This window comes from Clavelina lepadiformis, chromosome 5 (assembly GCF_947623445.1).
Source record: "Clavelina lepadiformis chromosome 5, kaClaLepa1.1, whole genome shotgun sequence".
NCBI lineage: Eukaryota > Metazoa > Chordata > Ascidiacea > Aplousobranchia > Clavelinidae > Clavelina > Clavelina lepadiformis.
The window spans coordinates 15,504,091-15,526,761 of NC_135244.1; the positions used below are offsets into that span (position 1 = coordinate 15,504,091).

A 22,671-nucleotide genomic window follows, 5' to 3' on the forward strand; every position below is an offset into this window, starting at 1 on the left:
TTTAGTTCTCGTCAAAATGGCGGTGGGGACGAAAAATCAAGCCAGTTTCTAACACGCGCCAATGAACAGAAATAAGTGACCAAGCCGAAAACGTTTAAAAAGTGCTCAAGTAAAATAACATTAATAATTGCTGGTAACAACTAGCACGACCACTAAACTATAGGCTAATTACTTAAGTCCATAAACCATAAGCCGAAAAAGCGAAAAATTAAGCAAACGAGCAGGTGATGTGTTCAAGCAACTGATGATTGAAAATTGCTTCAATGTTGTACATCAGTGGATGGGAATAGAAAACCCACCGTAAAAGAAAGTCCATCTCCGGCAAGAGCCCGGTTTCTGGTGGCCATAGAACTACAGAAGGGCGTTGTTGATTAGTCCGAGTTTGTACCAGAAGAATGCACACCAATGATAATTAATCTTTGGAAGATGTGATGACAATACTGCTCGTTGCAAGATGGAATTTTCTCTGGTTCATCGACAGTGATTTTCGGATGATCAGTTTCACTTATATTTAAAAAAGCAACAACTTGATCACAAAGGAATTTATACAATATTGATTAATTAATTATTTTCAACAGAGTTTTGTTACCGATAACATATCTTAATAGTAAAGCGAATTAGAATGGATGGTTGGCAGAATGGATAGCCTAAAAGTTTTAACCAAAGAGGAGAGAACATTTCACTGTATAAATCACAAAATATAAAACTCTAACACCTTTGGTGCAGCATTGCAACTTTGTTATGGCTGACAGAAAGGGAGCACTGAAAAACAAAAAGTAATGAATGTACAAAGCAAACCGACACTTTTTCAAGTGCAACTGCTGTGTAAGTGACATAAAAAATAAGAACAAGTGAACATTTGTTTGCATTAATTTTGTTTTAAGCATATTGATAAAGTTGTTTCACTTGTTTGTTTGCGATTACTTGCTGCAATCCAGTACAGCAGCAACCAGCCAACAAAACTTAGTAATATAAGATTTTTATTGTGACTAAAAATAACACTCCTCCAATGCCAATCCGGTTTGGTGAAAATTGATAGAAATAGACTAGCGTCTTATAAGAGTTCGTTAGGCTACGCTAGACCAGTGTTTCTTAATCGGGTGAATGGTTCACCCCAGGGTGAATAAAATTTTTGCAGGGGTGAACCAACCAAAAGGGGTGAATAAGGGTGAACCGTCAGGTGATCAGACAGAAGTGATGCAATAGTGCAAAACCATAGTGCTCATATAAATTGTAGATTTGCAATGGTAAAACTTAGCTTGAGTTTTTCTTAACAAAAATCAAAACAACCTAAGTCGTTTTGTGCTGTTATATATAGACGGGATAGTTTTATCATATCATGGGACAAGGGTGAATGAAATCTGGAGATGGATGCTAGGGGTGAACAAAACCAAAAAAGTTTAAGAAGCACTGCGCTAGACTATAGCAGAGTACCATGAAATGTGATGAAACTAGCCTGTCTGACTGTTTGGGTCTCTTATACTTTTTCTCTCGGACTTGGACCTGAGAAGGAGTTAAGTCTTAAGAGGTAATTAAAAAGAAATTAAGATCTAATAATTCTTCAATACTCTTTTCCGTCATCCTGATATTGGAGTGAAAAAGTAAAAGAGACCCGACTGTGTCGCAGTATCGTTTTGTCGGCACTCGGTAGCTTGGCCGGTAGATTAGCCGTTAGGGTGGTGCAGTTTTTAAAACGATATCAAAACTAATTGCTTTAATGTTGCAATCAATAAACCTATAGCTGAGAAAGGACATGTTTAATAGCCAGATTTGGAACCACGAGGTTCATTAACACAGTAACATCAACGTGCATGCCGAACTTTTTTTATCTTCACGCCGATTTATAATAAATAAAGAAAATCTGATTGCTTGAACTCCAATTTATAATAAATAAACAAAGAATTAAAGGTTCAACAGTGCATGCCATCATATCAGAATTTATGTCTTTGCACGGTTGAATTTTCGTCGAAAACTGCCGTACTTTCCACTCAGGCTGGTGTGTAATTTTGCACTTATGGACTTCAGGGACTTGGACACAGAGCTTATGCGCACCCAATTTTCAACTCATTTAGAGATTGAATTTTTAAGTGTAACTGATTTGCACACAAGGTACGCACTTGAAGTGCATCTGAACATATTTGTGCACCCACACATTTTGTCATTTTTGGTTGTATGGCGCCCACATGATCTTGCTGAAAATGGCCAAACTCTTCAGTTTCGGCAGACCGCAAAGCTAAACCCGACTCTGTAGCTGTCCTGCACCCGGTCTCTCCGATTTTGGCATCTTTCACCTCCGATATCTCGTTGAAAAGTACCAATTTTTCCAGCCTGATAGGCCTGAGTTGTTATCCAAAACTTCAATTTTTAGTTTCACATTTATTGTAAGGTAACTTAAGTCATTTTGCCAAATGTTATCATATGGCCCTACTGGAAAGTTTGTATGGTATGCCAGATTTCTCTGGCTGTCTGGTGCAGAAAGTTAACTTCTGCGCCAATTTTCTAGCGTAAAATTGCTGTTTTGCCCTATATTATAAGTAGCCCTATTACGTTGACGTGGCGCAAATTTTGGCGCTATATCTATTGTCGCATTCATTTGGCACATCGAAAGCAAACTTTCCAGTAGGATTGTATGGAAGGCTATCATAGTCTTTCTCTTGAGAATAGTCTCTGCATGACTTTAACTCAGCATTGATTCCTCATTGCTCGCATACGCCTCCTTCAATCTTGTTTATGGAAACTTATTTCGTAGATGTATATCTGAGTAAAATACATAAATTTGTGAACAATTGGAATGCTGGTGAGTGTGCTGAATTGTAGCAATAAGCTGAGTTGGTGACACTGAGTGCTTGTACGAAAGGTGTTTATCGTGCATTCACATGATTTGAAAATATTTATATATATATGATATACCAGTGATAAACATAGCATAAAACTGCATTGTATATACATTCAAAAACATTACTCTGTTAGTTTTGTAGTGCCCTCTTACTGGAGATGAAGATGTTAGTAAACTTCATAATTATTATGTAACCCAAGCGAAACTTTGAACATAATTCATGACTGCTTGGCGTATGAATACAAATATCACCAGCAAGGTGTTGCACTTTATCATCTTCGGTGTGTCAATTTTATGTGCCTGATAACTGCAAAATCAGTGTGAGATATACAATCACATACGTAATCTTTGCCAATCGTCATCACCATTTGGATTTAGAACTTTATTGGAACAATTCAGCTTACCTGTTGTCAATCATACTAAACTTCATTGTATAAAAAGCAGAGGATTTGTGGTGAGCAAACTTGTCATGTGTATTATCATCCCATGTCAGCATGCTTGAACATTGACTCTCGATATGACTTGGTTACTAACAAACTTCTAAAATGCTCTGCTAGCATTTTTATTGCTGTGTTTGTTGATTAACACCTACAATGTTAATTTGTTAATAGATGGTTTGCTGTAGGTTTTCTGGTTTACTCTGCTGAAACACTAAAACTTATATGTTTAAAATTTTTTTTATGTTGTTTAAAGATTGTGCAGCTTTCGCTTTTAACAAAGCAAATGAAAACAGTTTCTTAAACTTTTCTTACTTGAAAGATACTTACAGGTGTTAACATTCATGCAAAATCATTTCAATCATAATTTTGTTATATCAATGCAACTTCAAGCCAGCCACTTAATAGAGATATTATACAGTATGTCATAATCATACTCGTAACTTGTATATATAGGATAAGCTTACATAGACTAGCAGGCCTATGTATGTATTGAGCCTAGTTCGCTTTTGCACTCATTGTCTAAAGAGCTAAATGGACGGGAGTTATGAGTTATGACATTATGTACAATAATCTGATGATCGTCATATTTGATATTAGTGTGCATATTTAAACTAGACTCTGTTTCCTATATTGTTGTATTGTGTTATAATATACATATATTTATTGAAAAAATGTTTCAGATGGGTTAAAGGTTTTTGTTATATTTGGTTGGATATGACTGAAGAAATTTAAGTTAATATATCATAACCAATTACTTCTTATGATCAGTTTTTACAAAATATTCCCGCTATTGTGTTAAATGATGGTTATGACTGTGAATCCGTGCAAAATTTGATCACTTTTTTATAAGAAGCCTTAAAATATTTAACATACCTAAGTAAGGTTTGGTTTTAACACTCATATTTCCTTTTGTTGATTGCATGACACTTTTGAACAAACTAACTGGGTGCATTTTGCATGGATTATAATTATTTCTTTCTGGCCATGTTTCACTTACATGCCTTTTATTTCCAATTTTCAACTATTATTACATTTATTATTTAACATGTTACATAAATATTATATTATATATACAATATATATATATAATTATTATGCAATATTATTATACTTATTATACAATATTATATTACATGTTGAAATTTCAAAATTTATTTTAGTTGATATTTATATAATAATTATAAAACAGTAGTTTAACACATTTTCAGTTGTATATTGCTCTAAATTATGCATTAGGTATAGGGCAGGAGAAGTTATGGTCTTAAGCCGACAAGTTGATTTGTAACTTGACAGCAATCAATAACCAAAAATGTCATTTTTCAAGAAAATTCTTAAAATGGGTGGTGTGGAAACAAAACCCAAAACATACAGCAACATTAAACGTGGAGAAAATCCAGAAGCCCACTGGGAGAAAATAAGTGAACTCGGTGATGGTGCATTTGGAACAGTTTACAAGGTACAACATTCTATTTGCACGTTCAACATGTTGTCCTAAAGGATTTCATATCAAAGGTTTACTTTTCTGTTGACCTTTTGTTAAACATTTTTCCCAGCAATGTGCAAACATGAAATTCTCTCCAAATAGTGTTTGACCAGTATTGGCAACTAAAAGAAATTTATTTGTTGAAACTCTTTTAATTACAATTTTTTGAAACTTTTTGTATTTTTTGTAGACGTATATTTTGTGAGCAATACAGTAAATAGTGTAGAGGATTTTTTCGTAACTCTATAATGTTTTTGTGCAAATTATTCTTGTTCTTTCGTTTGAGACAACATTTTCATCCGTAGCTAGCTAGCAAAACTTAGTATGTGTCATAGTCCAGAAGTGACTCATCCAGGAACTATCCAAAATTTCTACTTCAATAATTTTTGTCCATTGTTATTTAATAAAATCATATATAAATAGATAATAGTCTCAGTTAAACAGAGCATCACTTTTTATAATCCTTTAATGAAGTAAGCAAACCAAACTTAACGACATTTGACAAAATATAATTATATAAAGTAAACTTTGACTTGCTTTATTAAAATTTGAGACAACTTTTTTATGTCTTCTCAGTACTTGTTTTTGGGTAAGACTTGACAGTTATGATATATTTTAAAAATATTTTATTTTTTGACTGGAGCTTTCGCATGAATAAGCTTGATGAAATGATTGATTTCACAGTACACCTGAAGAAGCAAGCTTATGCTTGCGAAAGCTCGTGACGAATAATATAAAGTTAACCTTATGAGTACCAAACTATATCCTGTTTTTTATTTTACTTTAAAATTTGGTTAACACGGTTCAGACAACATCATTTTAAAAATTGTCATTGTTTCACCTTTTTTTATAAAAGGCTTTGATAATAATCTATAATCTACAATCTAATCTACAATCTAATCTACAATCTATTGACTTCTATTTTCTGTATTAAGGCCCGGCATAGAGGTGATGGCCGATTAGCTGCAGCAAAAATCATTGAGTGTCGCAATGAGGAAGAACTAGAAGATTTTGCTGTGGAAATCGACATTTTAGCATCATGCAACCACCCCAATGTTGTGAAACTGCTTGATGCATATTATTATGAGCTCAATTTATGGGTAAACGGTTTAGTTAATCTACCTAATGAAGTTTTCATGCAAGTTTTAGTCACTGGAATATAGCAAAAAGGAACTGTTAGTGTTTTATGTAAGTAACTGATTGGTAAAATATACAATTTTCGTATTTTGAGCATGGAACAAAGAGGTCCATTTTATTGCAGGTATTAATAGAATTTTGTGATGGTGGTGCACTTGATTCTATTATGGTTGGTAAGTACGGCATTGTAGTGAACCTTGTGTGTTTTAATGTATAGCCTACATATGGTGAAAGCATGATGTTGTATGTTGCTATTTGTTGTATTTTCTTGATTATTTCCTGAAGCAGTTGCTGTATTTATTGGTTACTGGAAGCTTCATGCTTTACAAAAATAACAAAGCGTGTAGATTTTTCACCTTTGTTTAGTTTGTCAGAATATTTTGTGAAATGTTTTTAACTGTGTTGCTTTTTAATTGTCTCATTTTATGACCTTTGTCGATGAGGTCTCGTAAAATAAACCAGCTGTTTGTGGCTTGTGTATGGGCCAGAACGTTTTTCATTTTATTTACTTAATGCCTGTTCTTTTACATTCTATTACTGTAACATGATTTTACTGTATACGTAGCTACAAACATGGCTGAATTACACTTGGCTTGACTGCCAATAAGCTTCAATTTTAAACGACTCTACTGTGGCCACACAACACCACATATTTTCAATATGATTTCCTTCATGCATTTAGTTATTAAGAGAAATATAATACATTCAACATTGCTCTTTAAACCAATTTCCTGAAACTTTGTATGTTCCCAAATTATCTGCTTTGTTTTAGCCATGTTTTGCGATACGCTGTTATCAAACTTCGAGATAATGAATGTGAATGAAGCCATTTATTGTCTGACAGAAGTTATTATCTCACAGAACTGGAAAGGGGATTAAATGAAGATCAAATTAAAGTTGTTTGCAGACAAACATGTGAGGCTTTGCAATATCTTCATCAAAGAAAAATCATCCATCGTGACTTGAAAGCAGGAAATATCCTTTTAACAATGGCAGGAGATGTCAAGCTTGGTAATAATGATGGCATAATACCAGTTGCATGTTTTAATTAGGAAAATATGTATTGCCTATTGTTTGTCGATTGTAATATTTCTTTTTTTTCGAATTTTTTTTATAAATTCTCCGTTTTGCAGTTTCGTGAACATCTACACGTCATATTAAATGACAGCTCTTAACTATTGTTGTCTGTTTTGCAGCTGATTTTGGTGTTTCTGCTCAAAATGAAAAAACAATTGACAAAAGAGACACTTTCATTGGGACCCCTTACTGGATGGCTCCTGAAGTCATAATGTGTGAGACTTTTAAGGTATATAAATTATAAAAGTTTTTATTTTAGGATACTTAACTAATTGTGAAAGTGTTTACCATAGTATAAATACTATTTTCTAAATTCCTAAATTTAGGAATGGGCCCTTTGTATTTTATAGGTAAAATTAAATCTAAAAGTATTTGATTTCCATTTGCAATCTAAGCTCAACAAAATGAAAATTAGTATTGCACCCTTTCAGTAAACTGGGTGATCACTGATTTGCATATTGCTATTTGTGTGCTCGTGGACTATTGATTGACAGTAAGTGTCATGCTAGGTCTAAAACCAGTGAGTAAATGCTGTTTTTTGTTATCTATACTAGGCCTGCAAACGCCAATAAAGTCATAGCTTTAAGGATTTTTTTACAATAAATTAGACAGTAAAATTGTTTTCTGCTGCTAGGAACTCATTCTTCGGAGTTTATTAGATAAAATATTATAAAGATTAAAAGACTAGATTATAAAAAGTTGCATGCAAAAGTTTTGTGAGCCAGAAAATAAGTCACAGTTGAATCATGTGAACATAGAAAGACAGGAAAACTTTCACTTAAGTAGCCCTCTTGGATTTCAACAACTTTTACCACAAACTATGCATTGTTTGAAAGTTGCGGTCATTCATTATTCCATTTATAGAATTTATTTAAACCAATTAACAACCAGAAATAATTTTATTTTTTGCATCAAATGACACAATAAGTTGAACTGATGACCATGACATCAAACCTGGTCAAACTTTGAAACCTGTGTTAGCTTAGGTAGCAGCTTCCTAACTTTGGAGGATTTTTTCAATAAATGTCTGAACTCTTCATAAGATCAACTTTTGTTTTACTTAACCAGTTCCACTGAAACGGACTGAACAGCCTACATATGTCATATTCAGATTTGAGATTAACAAAAATAAAGTAGGCAAAGTTTGTTAAGAAAAACCTTTATGTCTGCCGTCGCACTCATGTAATCATGTATACAAGAAAACGGAATGTGCAAGAAAAAAATGGTTTAATGTTTCTGAAATTTTATGTGATTTCATGCTTTTTATTGAGATTTTCAAATTTGTTGAAAGAGCCTATATAGTTTCTCATAAATAGTTAATTACAGGACCTGGTAGTTGATATTGGTGGAAAGCTATGCTTTTATGATTTAAAGCAATTATTCCATACTTCTGTTCATCATTGATGGTAGCATAATATGTTTATAATTATTTACAAATACTGATGTTAGTAATAATGTTTAAAATACAATCTTAGGACACTCCGTACACGTACTCTGCTGACATCTGGTCTTTGGGCATCACCTTAATTGAATTAGCCCAGACTGAACCACCCAACCATGACCTTAATCCTGTTCGAGTTTTGCTTCGTATTACCAAATCAGATGCTCCAGTGTTGGAATTGCCAGAAAAATGGTAGGAAATTGCAATATGATTTCCTTGTTTTTTATCTTTTTACCTGCTTAGGTTCACCTTTAATATTTGTATTATTAAGTATATGACCATTTTGTCATTATTATGTTATCTTGTATATTGTTAATATGATTTAAACAGCTGTCATTAAACAACAGTTAAAATCAGACATGTGTTGTACTCCAGTTTTAAAAACCTTAAATTTGTTCTTATGGCACCAGACAAGATCATTTGCCTTGACAAACTGCAGAAAGAAAGATCCACATACTTTTAACAGGTCCAAGGATTTCAACAGTTTCATTGCTCGGTGTCTGGTGAAAGATGTGCTCAAGCGAGCAACTCTTCAGGAACTTCTCTCTCATCCATTTATTGCTTCAGTTGATGGAACAAAGACAAATGGAACAAAAGTTCCACTCGTTAGACTGATCGCTGAATCGAACGCGGAAGTTATTGAAGAAGTTGATGATTCGGAGGTGTGGTCATTTGCTAACAGCTCAGTTAGAAGCATTATTTACACACATAATGTCTAACATTTTGAGATATACGGTATTGACTATTGAGGTTCTAATTTTGATAAGTTTTGGGCATATCTCGTTATAGTAACTTTTCACTTAAAAACTTACACAATTTTCTTTCAAGGATGGATCAGGAACACCTGATGTTTCTCGTCGTTCACTTGCACCCAGCGAGTTTGAATTAGTGCGAAGTGATTCAGACCTCTCACAGGTGTCCGAAAGGGCAGAAGCTAAAGTTGTTACTGGTGGTGACATGCAAGCTCCTCAGCAAAAACAAAACATTTTAGAAGATAAACCAGAAAAAAAAGTTGATAAACCTCCTGTAACTCCCAATGGTCAAATTGAAGTGACTACGATAGTCACACCCACTGTACCAGACACTGTAGTTAAAAAAAATGTTCTTGATGCCCCAACAATTGACGAGTCTCCCGTTGAAGTCACCTCTCCTGACGTCAGTGAGAAACAAGAATCTCCTGAAAAAGTAGACAACAAGACTGAAGAAACACTGCCCGTCAAAGAAAGCAAAATGGATGCTTGTACCCTTCCTGAAGTTGACAACAAATCATCATCCATTGGTTCAATGAGCTCATTAACTGGCAACAATGTCAAATCAAATCTAGCCAATGGGGATAACACCAAAGTTGTGAGCGTGGAGCATGAGAGTGAAGAGAATGACCGCTTGACCGCACTTCCATCCATCGGCGCTCCTCCATCAACGCACGTCAGTAATAAAACGGTTACTAATACTCCCACTAATGATAGCCCTGCTTGTGAATCTTTAAGTTTGTTATCTTCTGTTATATCCTCAGTTGAAAAACCCGATATAGAAAATACACCGCATGTAGTCGAGGAACGTAGAAATAGCAGTATTTCTGAATCTGAAAAGTTTGACCCAGGTAAGGCTAGCATGAGCAGTGAGTCAGATGTAATTAAAGTCGTTGAGGAAACAGAAAAGAACAATAAAGCATCCAAAGGAACCTCTTTTCACTCTATCAATAAAGTCCCTGACCAATACAAAGCCATGTTGGAAAAGAACTTTGAAAAACAAACACAATCGAAAGAAATGACGTCTGATGAGGCAAATGCTGTCGATATCCTAGATCAAATCCTCAGCTCTTCTCTTGCTGATGAAGACACAGTGTCTGTAAAGTCCCTGCCATATGCATCCTCATCCAGATCAAATTCTCTTGTGTCAAACACTCCCCTTCTATCTTCGCAAAGAGACCTAGAGGTTTCCAAAAAATCAGATGAATCCAAGAACACAGAAGCAAAGTCATCAGGCTCTCCCAGTAATGATGATGCTGTTGTCGCAAACCCCAACATAAAACTCCCAGTTTCAAATGGAAATGCCACACAAGTTCAATCTAACGGCACCCAGGTATTTATTGTACACCATTTACCAATTAAACATTCTATAGTTTAGATGACTGTAAATGTCGTCATAGTGTTGATTATGATCACAGTTTAACACAAGCTTAAACCTTTCTTTGTTCTTCCTGTACTGTGGTCATGGTTATAAGGTATGGTGATTTACCACAGCAACCAAAATGCATAACATTTGGTTGTATTGGTGTCTGTATGGTTTCATCACTTCTTTTTCTCTTGTGCAAGTTCAGCTGTATTCATTCTCTGGGGTATAATATTACAACTTGCAAATATTTTTTCAATATTACAAGTTTTTTTTGATATATATAAGATATTTTTGCTACAGAAATTGTTCAAATTACTTTATTTTTGGCATATGTCTAATCTTGTGGTTGCTGTTGATTAAGTTACTGGTAAATGGTAAAGTTACAAATAGTGATCTAGGTAGTTATTTTCATTTTGTGAGATAATGTGTGGGGGTGGTGTACATTCTTTCAGGGAGCAATTTATGCAAAGTTGTATATATACCTCATTGTACAGTATGTGCATTTGCATTCATATTGAGTAATATGACCTGACTGAGATGGAAGTTTCCTGCTTTGTCATTCTATGTGGTATGCGTGTAGGATGCCAGGTGTAACAACCATGCATAGTTTTATATTTGTTATCATGACTCTTTGATGTTCATTGTTCATATAGATTGTTTTATGGGTTATTTTTCTAAAGGTCGCAAATTATTTCGGAAATGGTTAAACACAACATATAGCCTTCAAAGACATAGTACTGTTAAAACCTTGCTTCATCCAATACTTTTTTGTACTATAATATATATTATTTGAGAAGGTTCTTTTTATTTGTTGTTGCTATTTATAGTCCTATGTTAACAGATTGTAGGTGATGTAAATCATTGAGGTATGGGTAGAAGTTCCATGAGTAAACACAAAGCAGTTTTATGTATCAACATTTCTGTTTACCCTTGTTTGCACCGCGCCTAGTTTTATTGACCATTGGTTTCAAATGCTAGTACATTTTTCTGTACTTGATAAAGTCAATTCATTTAAGAAGAACCTTTGTCTCAAACCTCTGCTGACATTTGTTGATCATATTAAAATCAATTAAATATATATATGTATCAGTAAAAGAGATTTTTGTCCAACTTTAAATAGATTAAGAAAGTTGATAGAAATTGTTTGAAATCGGTGTTCAAAAGCAATTTTAGTCGGTTTGTTGATATCTATTAAACTCCCATTCTGTTATGCCTCATTTTTTTTAGTTTCTGTTGTTTTAACAGACTTGGGTTCTGACAGGTTTCAAATGCCAGCAATTTGCATTCTTTTGGGTTGGTTTCGTTTCTTAGTCTTCTGCTTCACATTTCAGAATACTTTAAACATAAAGTAACTAGGACTTGATAAAATTTTTACATTACAGTTTATGCGGTCTAACATATATGGAAAGAGATCATTGAGAAATTTAATTAATAGTCCCTGTTTTGTCTCATGTTTATTATACTGTATATATAATACTACAGTACTAAGCAAAATGTGGTGCATATGCTGTAATTGCGTCTCCTAGCAGCTAGTGCTTTAAGTAATTTTTTGTGCTTAGTTTGTCAGCACCACTGATCAACTTAAGCTTGACATGTCTTGCTCTGCTAAAACTTACCTTGCTTTGTCCATTTAACTTGACCTCATTGAATCATCAATACTCAACTATGAAAGTTCTCTTTGGTTGCAGAGGTTTGTTCTCTATGTTATTTTGTTAGCCTTGTGCCTCATGCTGTAGATTGGGTGTTTCTCTTATTTCATAGGCCGTAGTACTTTTTGTGCATTTGGTAATGTATAATCTTGACTGTCGTGCACAAATAGTTAATTTCTTTTTACACAACTTCACCCCGAAAGCTGGTTATTGTTCTCTATGTTAAACAGGGCTTTACTGTTCTGTTGCTTCTGCAATAATATATGTATGTAGTTGTTAGCTTTTTACATGGCCAGCTAATGAAAACTTTCCAGCTTTATTTCATTGCATCTAATGATCTATTTGCACAATTGCTTTCAAGCATTCAGCTTCAGTTGCTAGCAATCAGTTTTCTTTTCTGATGCATCCGTAAAGATTTTCTCTGCTGCAAAGGCACCAGGAGATGACAGGTTTCCATAAGAAGTATAATATCTTACAATTTCAAAGAACGGTTTGCAATGTTAACTTTTTGATTATCTCCAGAATGGAAGTTTATCCTATCTCCTGTTACCGAACCTTGTTAAAAAGCTTGCCAATGTCAATCATACGAATAAGTGGTGTACAGAATGTCATATGATCCTTCTGTCCTGTAGACATACAGAGTTTTGTAGTCACATAAAAGATTGCAGTCTCAGAAAAAAAAGGAAAACAAGTGATATATTATGCCAGAGCAAGAAAGATTTGATGACTCCTATTTCTATGCAGCTAAGCTTAAAATTGTATTAAATAATTTTTATTTAACTTTTCTTTGCATGGAGGTGTTTTGTTTCATTTACTTGCTTTACATTGTTTGGTCTGGCTAATGGAGTTGGCTTGTTTATTTATTAGTTTCTAGGTTGTGTGAAGGTAATATCACTAACTAATTTTTACTGATTATGGGCATAACTTGGGACAGTATTATGTCTCGAAGTTTTTGGCTACTTTTTAATCCAAATCAAAGTGTTGCGCGATGGTGTTCACATGGTATTACAGGTATATCAACCGTTTATATTTATGTATTTGAAGTGGCTTACTTCAAAAGACATTTAGTAATATTTTTATGAACAGAATAATATTCATGGTATACAAGTTAACGTTGCAATTTCTTTGGGAGTGTGCCAAGTGTTTCCTAATATCATAACACTAGCAACTACCCTTCATTAACATTTGCAGTTTCAATCACATCACGGATCCATTGAATTTTTTCGTATTGTGGCTTAATTTAAATAAATTTTGCTACAACCTTATATATTCTAGTGTTGCACAGATGAAATGATTTTGTGTAACTTTACTGCGAAGTCTCCCCTTTGGGGATTGACTTGACAAGTGTAATTGCCAAATTGGTGTTGCATGGCGAGAGATTTTCCCATGTTCACAGTAATTGTATGCTGAAAGAATATACTTGCAACATATACCGGCAGCCCTGCAAATGTTTATGAATTGATTGTGCAAAAGTGGTGGCATAGCTGACAGTCTGGACAAATGCTATATACTGCATCAATTCATTTTGCTCTTCGATTTATTGTTTGCATGGCATGATGACTTGTTTCAGTTCATTATGCAGTTTTTTGTTTGGCATTGCTTTTTTATACTCTATGTTGCAAAGCCGTAAAAATTCTTTGATTCATTCCTTTTACGTAGAACTTAGCTTGAACTGTGCTCTAAACTTACACACATGATACAATAACACATTTAAATAAATATATACATACTAAATTAGCTAATCTGCTAACTCGGTGTAGATGTTGGAATTAAAGACTACAAGCTTATCTTATTGGTTTGTTTAAACCTACATATAGCGTTCCAAGCAGCAACATCGAACTTTGAAGAAGACACGTCGATACATGATTGATGGTGTGCAAGTAACTTCAACAACTACCAAAATTATTGATGAGTTAGACATCGAAAACCAAAAAGAAAAAAGGGTTTTCAGGTGAAATGACAGTTCTTTATGTTGTGCAAGCTTTTAATTTATTGGCTGTAAATAGCTAGATATTAAATTTTTAGAAACTGTCCAAATAATTTAAAAGGTTGTTTGAAAAACTGGACTCAACTGTAGATTTCAAGCCGTTAATATTAGATAGTTAATGCAAAAATTAGAATGGGTGATGTCGTAATGTTGGACATATTAAAACTTTCAGTGATGTTTGCACAATTTCCAGATTTAAATAATTTGGATAGCAGTATACACTTTAATGTTTACTGCTGCAAACCCTAAGGCTACAATATTTATCATTTACAGGTATAATTCAAAATTGCATCTTGTTCCCAGAACATGAAATTGTAAAGCTTGCTGTTGCGTAATCGATTAAAATGTGATACCATTCATTTCTTAACACAGGCGACAGGAGCTACAAGAGCTTCGGAAACTTCAGCGTGATGAACAACGACAACTGGTTGCACTTAACAGCAAGTTGTCCGTTCAGCTACAACAGCTTGTCCAAAGATGTGAAATTGAAATGCAGGTAATAATAGTGTCTATGTTAATGATCAAATTACTAACAAAGTAACAATGCAACCCATATATTTCTTTGTCAATCCTGTATTAATTTATAATGCAGATAACTGAAATAGGCATCAAAGTTACTCAGCAAACAACCTAAATACTGTCACGGTAAAAAAATTTGAAATTTGTTTAGAATCTCAAGCAGCAATATACGACTGATATAACTCAAATGGAAAGACTTCACAAATCTCAAGTTGAAAAGTTGGAACAAGGACAAGAACACAAGAGAAAGGAACTGGTTTCAAATACTAAGAAGGAACTGGAGAGAGAAAGGTTCAGAAATTTATAGTTATTTCAAAAATGTTAATTTAAGTGCATGACTTATTTCGTTAATATCTTAGTTAACCACTGCTATATTCTTATTTTAAATCTATGTGACTTTGTGCATTTTTTAGGAAGCAGTTTGTTGAACATTTAAAGCAACAGGTCAAGCAATTGAAGGTCGAACTGGATCAAATGCCAAAACAGCAGAGGAAGGAAGTGTCAAAAAGGCGAAAAGAAGATCTTCATCAGAAACAAGTGAATGCGGTAAGCTTTGCTCAGCATTTTTTGATTTTGGCCTTCTTTTAACACACCTAGTGACGCAAGTTCAAGCTTGTGAAAGCTCATGTTGAATAATTAACAGTTAACCCATACTGTAGAGTGTAGAGTGCTACCCCTTATTCTGCTTTTTAGCGATTTCCTGGTTGCTTTTTATCATTTTAAATGTGTCATTATCATCATATTTTCATCTTTATTATATGTCTTAGTCATTGTGAATTTGATCTGAAGAAGGACAATTGTCAAGTCTGAAACTATAGTCAGTGTTTCCTGTTGAAATAAATATCCTGTTATAAGCTTACCTGCCTTAGTTGTTGTAATCACAACTGCTTGGTATTTGAAATCAAATTCAACTCTTCTTAAAATACACTATCATTATGTTTTGACCAAATTTGAATTTGATATCCTCTGATTCGGATGTGCAGGAAAAAGAGTTCAATGAGAAGCAAGCTGAAAATATGCGAGTCAGCTTAAAAGAGCTCACAGAAAATCAACGGCGAGAAATTGCTGCTACTGAGAAAATGTGCTTGTTGAAAAAGCAGGATTTACATAGATGTATGAAGTTTATTTTAAATCAATATTACCCAGTAGTTTAATCAACTTTTATTCTTTCAAGGGACTGCGTTTGTTTTAAAAATGTGTGTGCATCTTTTTCTGTTACTAATATATAAACTAAAAAACCTGTTCTTCTATTCAGTTATTTTAATATCTTCCATTTTTATACAGCTCGAGAATGTGACATTTGGAAATTAGAGGAGAGGCATTTACATGAAAAGCATCAAACAGCAAAACAACAAATTAAAGACCAATATCACTTGCAGAGGCATCAGCTGGTTGTAAGGCATGACAAAGTTAGTACTTGCGTGCCTTGTAAAATGCATAAACGCTGCGTTTTGGCAAACATCTGTCTGGCCACATCTGTTAGCAGCCGCTGTTGACACAACAATTACCGTTCACTTTAATGACTGCTGAGTTTTGTTACTGGCAATGTTTGACTCAATCTTGCATACTGTTTTCTATAATGCATACCTTGTGGACAAGTTAGCTTTTATTAGCAAACAATAACAAATCGGTTTGTGCTTCATTTTGCCTTTTTTAACAAATGTCAGTCGTATTCTCTCAGTTTCGGCAATTCAATTAGCACGCAAATGTTGACCGTAACTTGAAAGATGATAAGATGTATGGGTGTTTAGTGTCCACTAACACCACAAATGAAAATGAACATACGGTTTATATCAAATAGATGTTGATTGTGAAATTTTAGGCTACAACAGGGGTTACTGAGGAAATTTCCTCCCTTTGAAAGTCTGAGTAAACTATATAGACTCCTTTTTCATAAACCTGTACATTAATGCAACGTTCAAATGATTTTAATGATCCTTTTTTTCACTTGATTAAATACTTATAAGAACCATTTTCTACAGGAACAAGAGCAGATGCTTAGACACAATAAGCGGCTGGAGGAGGAATTGCTCAATCGGCAGCGACAGGAGAAGGTGAGGCTCCCAAGAATCCAAAGGACTGAGGGAAAAACTCGACTTAGTATGTTTAAGCAGAGTTTGAAAATACAAAATGAACGAAAGAATGACAGAGACCAAATTAGACAGGTCAGTGTTGATCGATGCTGTTTTTTGTATATGCTAAGTATTCATCTGTGAAACATTAATGGGATCTTTATTGATGTTACAAAGTCCAGATTTGGGGTTTCTTTCATGCTATCCATCTACGTCATCTGTATTTATTTACTTGTAGTTATATGTTTATTTATTTACTTTCTATTGGAACACTTGCCTGTTATACCTCTGTTCTTTAGTTTTATTTTAGTCAAAATATTTTTGATCATATGTCTGTTTCATATGAATTACTATTGGAAACATTAACCTACCTTTTGCAGATATTGCGTTTTAGCTAAATTTCACAGTTTTTGTCATAAACACAATTGTACAGTAGTTAAATATATTAGTTTACCCAAAAAATATCATATTTTGACAAAGAGTTTTATAGATTTCTATTGTTTGCCACTGTTTTTTAGTTCACACTTGCAGAAACAAAGCGCCAAAAAGCAGAGAAGTTAAAGCTGCAGCTAAAACATGATGCACAGTTCAAAGAACTCGAAGCCCGGGCCACTGCAAACATAAAAGAGCTGACTCAGCTTCAGAACGAGAAAAGGAGATTGCTTGTGGAGCACGAATCTGAGAAGATAAAGAAGTTGGATGAACTATTTTCACAAGACTTAAATCAATGGAAGGATAATTTGAAGCCACGTAAAAAGGTAATGTTATTACCATTCAAGCGTTTATTTTTCTATAAGTTAACTATAATTATTATTACGATAATTAATTAATATTAGTTAACTGTAGTACTGTTATTTCACTTTGTCATTCTTACAACAGGTAAGCTGTTATATAAGTTTGATGTTGATTTGTGTCAACCAGAGAGATTTCCGTGTGTTTATTATATTCCTGTAATACCGACAATTCTTACTTAAAAGTCAATAATAAGATTGTATGCAAAATAGTTCCTTTCAAAGTGTATTAGTAGTAATCTTTTCATATCTCTATTGCAATAGTATCGTGAAACTAACTGCTCAGTGTGAACATAATCAGTAAAAAATAAACTGATTAAAAAGAAACACAAAAAAGTAATAAAGCACTTTTTGTGATTTATTTCAATTGAATACATTCCCATGTTGCAAAGAATTGTTGTTTCACTCTGTTGTGTCACCTTGTCACTTGTATAGCACCTTGAAGAAAGGTTGAAAAGTGAAAGCGATGCAAAATCAGAGTTGTACAAGAAGCGTTTAAAGGATCGATTCAGCATCTACTTCTCCGATGAGGAAGGGGAGGAGTATTCACTGAGTGATTTTGATGAATTAGATAGCGCTACTTCCAGTACTTCAGGATCTCTTGCCTCCGGATCAATGGACAGGGGATCTGATGCCCATGCATTTAAGGCTCCACGTGACCAAAAGATATCTCACTCCTTATCAGTGACCAACTTTACATCCCAAAAATCTCCTCACTTGTCTAGAGCATTCAGTTCCTTCAGTTCCTTCTCCGCTGGCTCTGGAAACAAACCAGTTCACAAGCGTCAGTTGTCTGAACCTGTACAACCAATGGATGCTGACAAGGTTACTATTGTTGGCCAGTGTATGCCTGCTCGTGTATTATGACTTGAATGACATGTTTTGGCTGGTAGGCTTGTCACTTACTAGCAATGAATATCACTTTTAATTTGAATTACAGATTTTACAATGCAATCAGCACCCTTACTTTGATTGTTAGTCTGGAAATAGCACTTTGCCTGCTTACAGTTATCGTGTATATTTTGATTTTGAAATCTCATCAAGATCAAATGTTATAATTTTTTTGATTTGACACATTGGCAATTATCATTATATAATGCTGTATGTTCTAATTTTGTGCAGTGAATACAATAATAAAAAATCACTTGCTTTAGTTAGAACTTAAAGTGAATGCAGTTAGATTTGTAACATGCAGTATTTTTTATTGCTGCAAGTCCTGACGTTAATCGTAATGATCACATATTATATGCAAGTGAGATTGTTCTGCAAATATGTCTTCCTTATAAGTTACAATCACCTGTTAAACTGGTATTCACTCCTTTAAATGCACCAACCCTCACCCTAATTTTTGTGAACTCAAGGAATACCACTAGACTTTCACTGTTAAATTGCTCAGAAGAATCAGTTAGGGATTTTTTCATTTATTTCTTGTGTTCTTATCAATCCTTCACCAAACATACAGCTGTGTAATTAATACGGTGATTGGAGATAAATTTTCCTACAAAAGCAATTCCTCGTTTCAACATGGCTTGAATAATTGCATCAAAACAATATGTTCATGAATAACTTTTGCTGGCAGTTGGAAGTTGCAAGATGATAATAAGCATGCCTTTTATCATTTTTCCAAGGTTTGCTTATTGTTCATTAAATGTGTTGAAGGTTGTTATGAGACAGCTATTTCAATGCCAGTTTTCTGTAATGTTATTTGCAATATTTTTAGAATATCATCTTTTTTCGTACATACTCAATTTACGGATGTTTGCTTAATTTGTTTTTATTTTTATTTCAATCATTATGTGATGCTCTCCACTTTAATCATTTCATCAAATTGTGGCCAATGTTTTCATATCTATTAGTTGGACCAATGTCATGTTTTTAATTTCAGCCATCGCATTTGTCGGACTTGTTTTAGATTGTCAATTTCTAAGCTGCCATTTAGTTAAATAATTACTTCTGCAATTGAAGAAGCAATTCATTAAATATTACTTACATCGACCAACCAAACCATCTTGATCATAGAATGCAATTTAGTTCATTGGCAGGATAATTAGTTCACAAACAGCAAAGTCGACGTAATTGTTGCCCAGTGAGTTAATCACAATTTATTTTTTCTCATACAGCGACTTGAAGAGACCTTCACTGCCCAACTTGAAGAACAGAAGAAGTTTTTCGGTGGAGGCCCCACGCCACTAGAAGAAAATCACGCCCCCGTGGTTAATAGCAAGGCAGGAAATGGCACCTAAGCTCTACCAAGAATCGAAGTGTAACCCTACAATTTGGTGGTTACGGTCGTAAGACACACGCGTGACAGTACCATACGTTTTGGAGATACAGAATCTGTAAACATGAAATTCAAAGAACTACACACTTTATTAGGCACAGTGTTTGAAACGTGATGAAACGCAGAAAATTTTAACTTACCGTTTAACGAAGTAATAATCTGAAGGGAACTGGTCTACTTTCGCAGTGAAACATGCGTAGTGCATTTTTACATCAGTTGACTTGTTGGTATTTTGTCGATTAGCTCATAACATTATTACAATGAAAATCAACTATCCATAAATATAGCGCCTTTATACGGTTTCGCAGTTAAGTGATTCAATTTAGTGCTATAGACTTATTACCGTTTACGTTGTGATCGCAGATTTAATTCAAAGTTTTAGCTGATTTAATTAGATTGTTCCAACTCTCTGCCTTGCGTCATCTGTAATTTTATAATTCTGAATGCAAGTTTCAAATATTTTTTTGCTAAGTAACTGCAAACTTTTACCACAAGCACTATTGGAGCCAAATGACAGTAGAAGTCATCGGTTCTTATAACAGCTGTGGTACACATGCAACCCTTCTCCAATTTTGCGTTTCTGCCGCTTCGATAACGAAGAAGCCACTTAATAACTTTTACATCTTTTCTTTTGAATTTATGTTAACTTTACATAGCTTGGTGGAAGATGAGTATTTTCTTCTTTAAAGAGTTATAATCCTTTTGTGAAAGGATCGTTGGTATCACATATTTACTGATGCGTCCATATTTTATCTAATCACGACAAAGCATACTAAATCGTGTTGGAAAAGCTTCAGTAGGAATTTTTTGCTTTCGAATTAGGTTTGTTTGTTTAAAAAGCTAAAAGAATTTTTTATAGCATGATTAATTATCGCTTCAACTATAAGCAATTGAGCTTCATATTTAGGAAAAAAATTATTTTTGTTCCTTCTATTTTTCTTATGGAACTTTTTATGTTAATTTTGCGCTTATCGAAATTGATTTTTCTCTGCATTTCAAGCAATTATGCCAATTATTTTGGTACTTCTGTAGCATTTGTTGCCCATTGGGAGTTGTACGTTACCATGTAATGCGCCATATAATTTGTCGATAATTTCCATCGATAGATTTCCACTGCTGATTGGTCTATTCCTGTATGACTTCATATTGTAGAATTCTTTTTGTTATTTTGGCAATTTGGCTTCGAGTTTGCGAATTTGTACCAATTGCTCGATATAATCATCAAAAAAAATGTGCTTCCTCTAGAAACATAGAATGCGAAGTTTGTCATAACAGAGAAATGTGTCGCACCAGTTAATGTGACGTGTTTTGTAAAACTTTATCCGTCCATAAAATGTTTGCAAAGGTAGCTAGTTTAATATGGCATTGTTTTAAATTGACTGGTGACATACATGGTATCATCGTGCTTTTGTGACGGTCGCAATATTGATTACTCGGTTTTTATATTCTGTTATGTGCTAATGCGTTTCTAAATGCCTTGTATATAGAAAGCATCTAATAACGTAATAAACTATTATCATCTTTTTTGCGTTGATAATTATCGTTGATAAATATAATATGAGAGTTTTTCCGCCGATAGACGGCAATAGAGAGTAACTTTGAACGTTGTTGAAAAATTGTGACTGAGAAATCAATCAAGTTGCTTGCCTGAAGTTAAAAGCCAAACTTAAGGAATAGGCCAAGTAGTCTATAAGTTGCTTGATAAAATTAACGAGGAGTTTTCGTTCCAGTTCGATTTTGATAAAGGTAAAATACTTTAATGGTGTTGAACACGATAAGCTTTTGTAAAGCATGTAAATACAAGAAGTTAACTACGATGTAGAAACATCATTTGTAAAATAAGTACAACAACGTTAAGTCTATTAGTGGAATTTCCCAGTTAATGCATGACGTGAAGTTTAAAACAGGTGCGACTGTTACAACATTCGTTGTAAGAAGGGTTGAAACACGAAGACAGATGGTTTCTCGACGATTCCTGGCGCATGTGCATTAGAGGAAGTACTCGCGCACACGCACTGGGGCTGTGGTAAATTTGTCGCCTGGCAACCGCTGATCACGTGATTAATTGTTATTTCTGCCGACTGACTTCTCAACAACATTACCCTATCACCGCTGGTTTATGACAAAGTAACGCGTTAAATATTTAAAAAATGTCTTTCAACCGCGTAAAAATACATGATTGTGATACAGTAAAATATATATTTGTATAGAAGGTCTTTATGTTTAATGAGGGATTCAACAAAACACTTTCCATATTAGTCTCAATTCACTTATCGACATTTCAACTCATCAGTTAACTGTTAAAGGTCATATTTTTGATTTCTTTATGAGACCTTTATTTATAAGGTGATATTTTGGATGCTTCTCTCCTTGCTAACTAATTTTTATCAATTGAAGCGACATAAAGAATTACAGAAATTTACAGACTTTTGTATGGAAACTTTGCTTTTTATACCCAGCACTCGACGATTGTTACACGCTTGATATTATTAAGCACAAATGTAAAAGATCTATACTACTTTGAATTAAAATGTAGTTTCCGATGTCTGTGTCACAAACCATTGTAGCAAAAGGAGCTTAAGCTGTCATAATCGTTGTATTAGTTCCAAATACCGCAGCACGCGCGACGTGTGTTCCCGTTGTTTCAAACGTTTCCGTTATCTGCAATTGGATTCGACGCATTCATATCCAGCTAATTCGAAGCGCGATTTACAGGCGTAAATAATTAAATATACGCTGTACGCAGTTCCTTCTCCAGCTTACTTTGTCCGAGAACAACGGCGCAAGTTTAAGTTTGGGCAAATTTCACATGTGTTGCACGTTTGTGTTTGGACTTTTTACGC

At 34.1% G+C, this 22,671-nt stretch overlaps 1 protein-coding gene across 4 annotated transcripts; it reads left to right on the top strand.

Moving 5' to 3' along the window:
* Positions 1–1,077: 1,077 nt before the first annotated feature.
* LOC143461091 (serine/threonine-protein kinase 10-like) lies at positions 1,078–21,352 on the top strand. Of its 4 annotated transcripts, XM_076958864.1 has the most exons (19): positions 1,078–3,290; positions 4,601–4,732; positions 5,695–5,859; positions 6,021–6,069; positions 6,758–6,907; positions 7,093–7,202; positions 8,449–8,606; positions 8,881–9,076; positions 9,243–10,496; positions 13,996–14,129; positions 14,538–14,661; positions 14,836–14,975; positions 15,098–15,230; positions 15,668–15,797; positions 15,969–16,093; positions 16,667–16,849; positions 17,275–17,514; positions 17,983–18,372; positions 19,668–21,352. In XM_076958864.1, exons 2-19 carry the CDS (start codon positions 4,613–4,615, stop codon positions 19,788–19,790), a joined length of 3,924 nt encoding a protein of 1,307 aa, XP_076814979.1. In that variant the 5' UTR covers positions 1,078–3,290; positions 4,601–4,612; the 3' UTR covers positions 19,791–21,352. The 4 variants fall into 4 exon arrangements, with proteins under 4 accessions (XP_076814979.1, XP_076814978.1, XP_076814981.1 ...); XM_076958863.1 differs by lacking the exon at positions 1,078–3,290 and having other exon boundaries at positions 3,301–4,732; XM_076958866.1 differs by lacking the exon at positions 1,078–3,290 and having other exon boundaries at positions 3,302–4,732; positions 9,243–9,839.
* The last annotated feature ends 1,319 nt before the right edge of the window (positions 21,353–22,671 follow it).

Coding starts and splice junctions, on each gene's coding strand:
- LOC143461091 (XM_076958863.1), top strand. CDS start 4,586: ATGTCATTTTTCAAGAAAATTCTTAAAATGGGTGGTGTGGAAACAAAA. Junction 8,607..8,880: donor TTGGAATTGCCAGAAAAATG/GTAGGAAATTGC, acceptor TACTTTTAACAG/GTCCAAGGATTTCAACAGTT. Junction 17,515..17,982: donor ATTTGAAGCCACGTAAAAAG/GTAATGTTATTA, acceptor TCACTTGTATAG/CACCTTGAAGAAAGGTTGAA.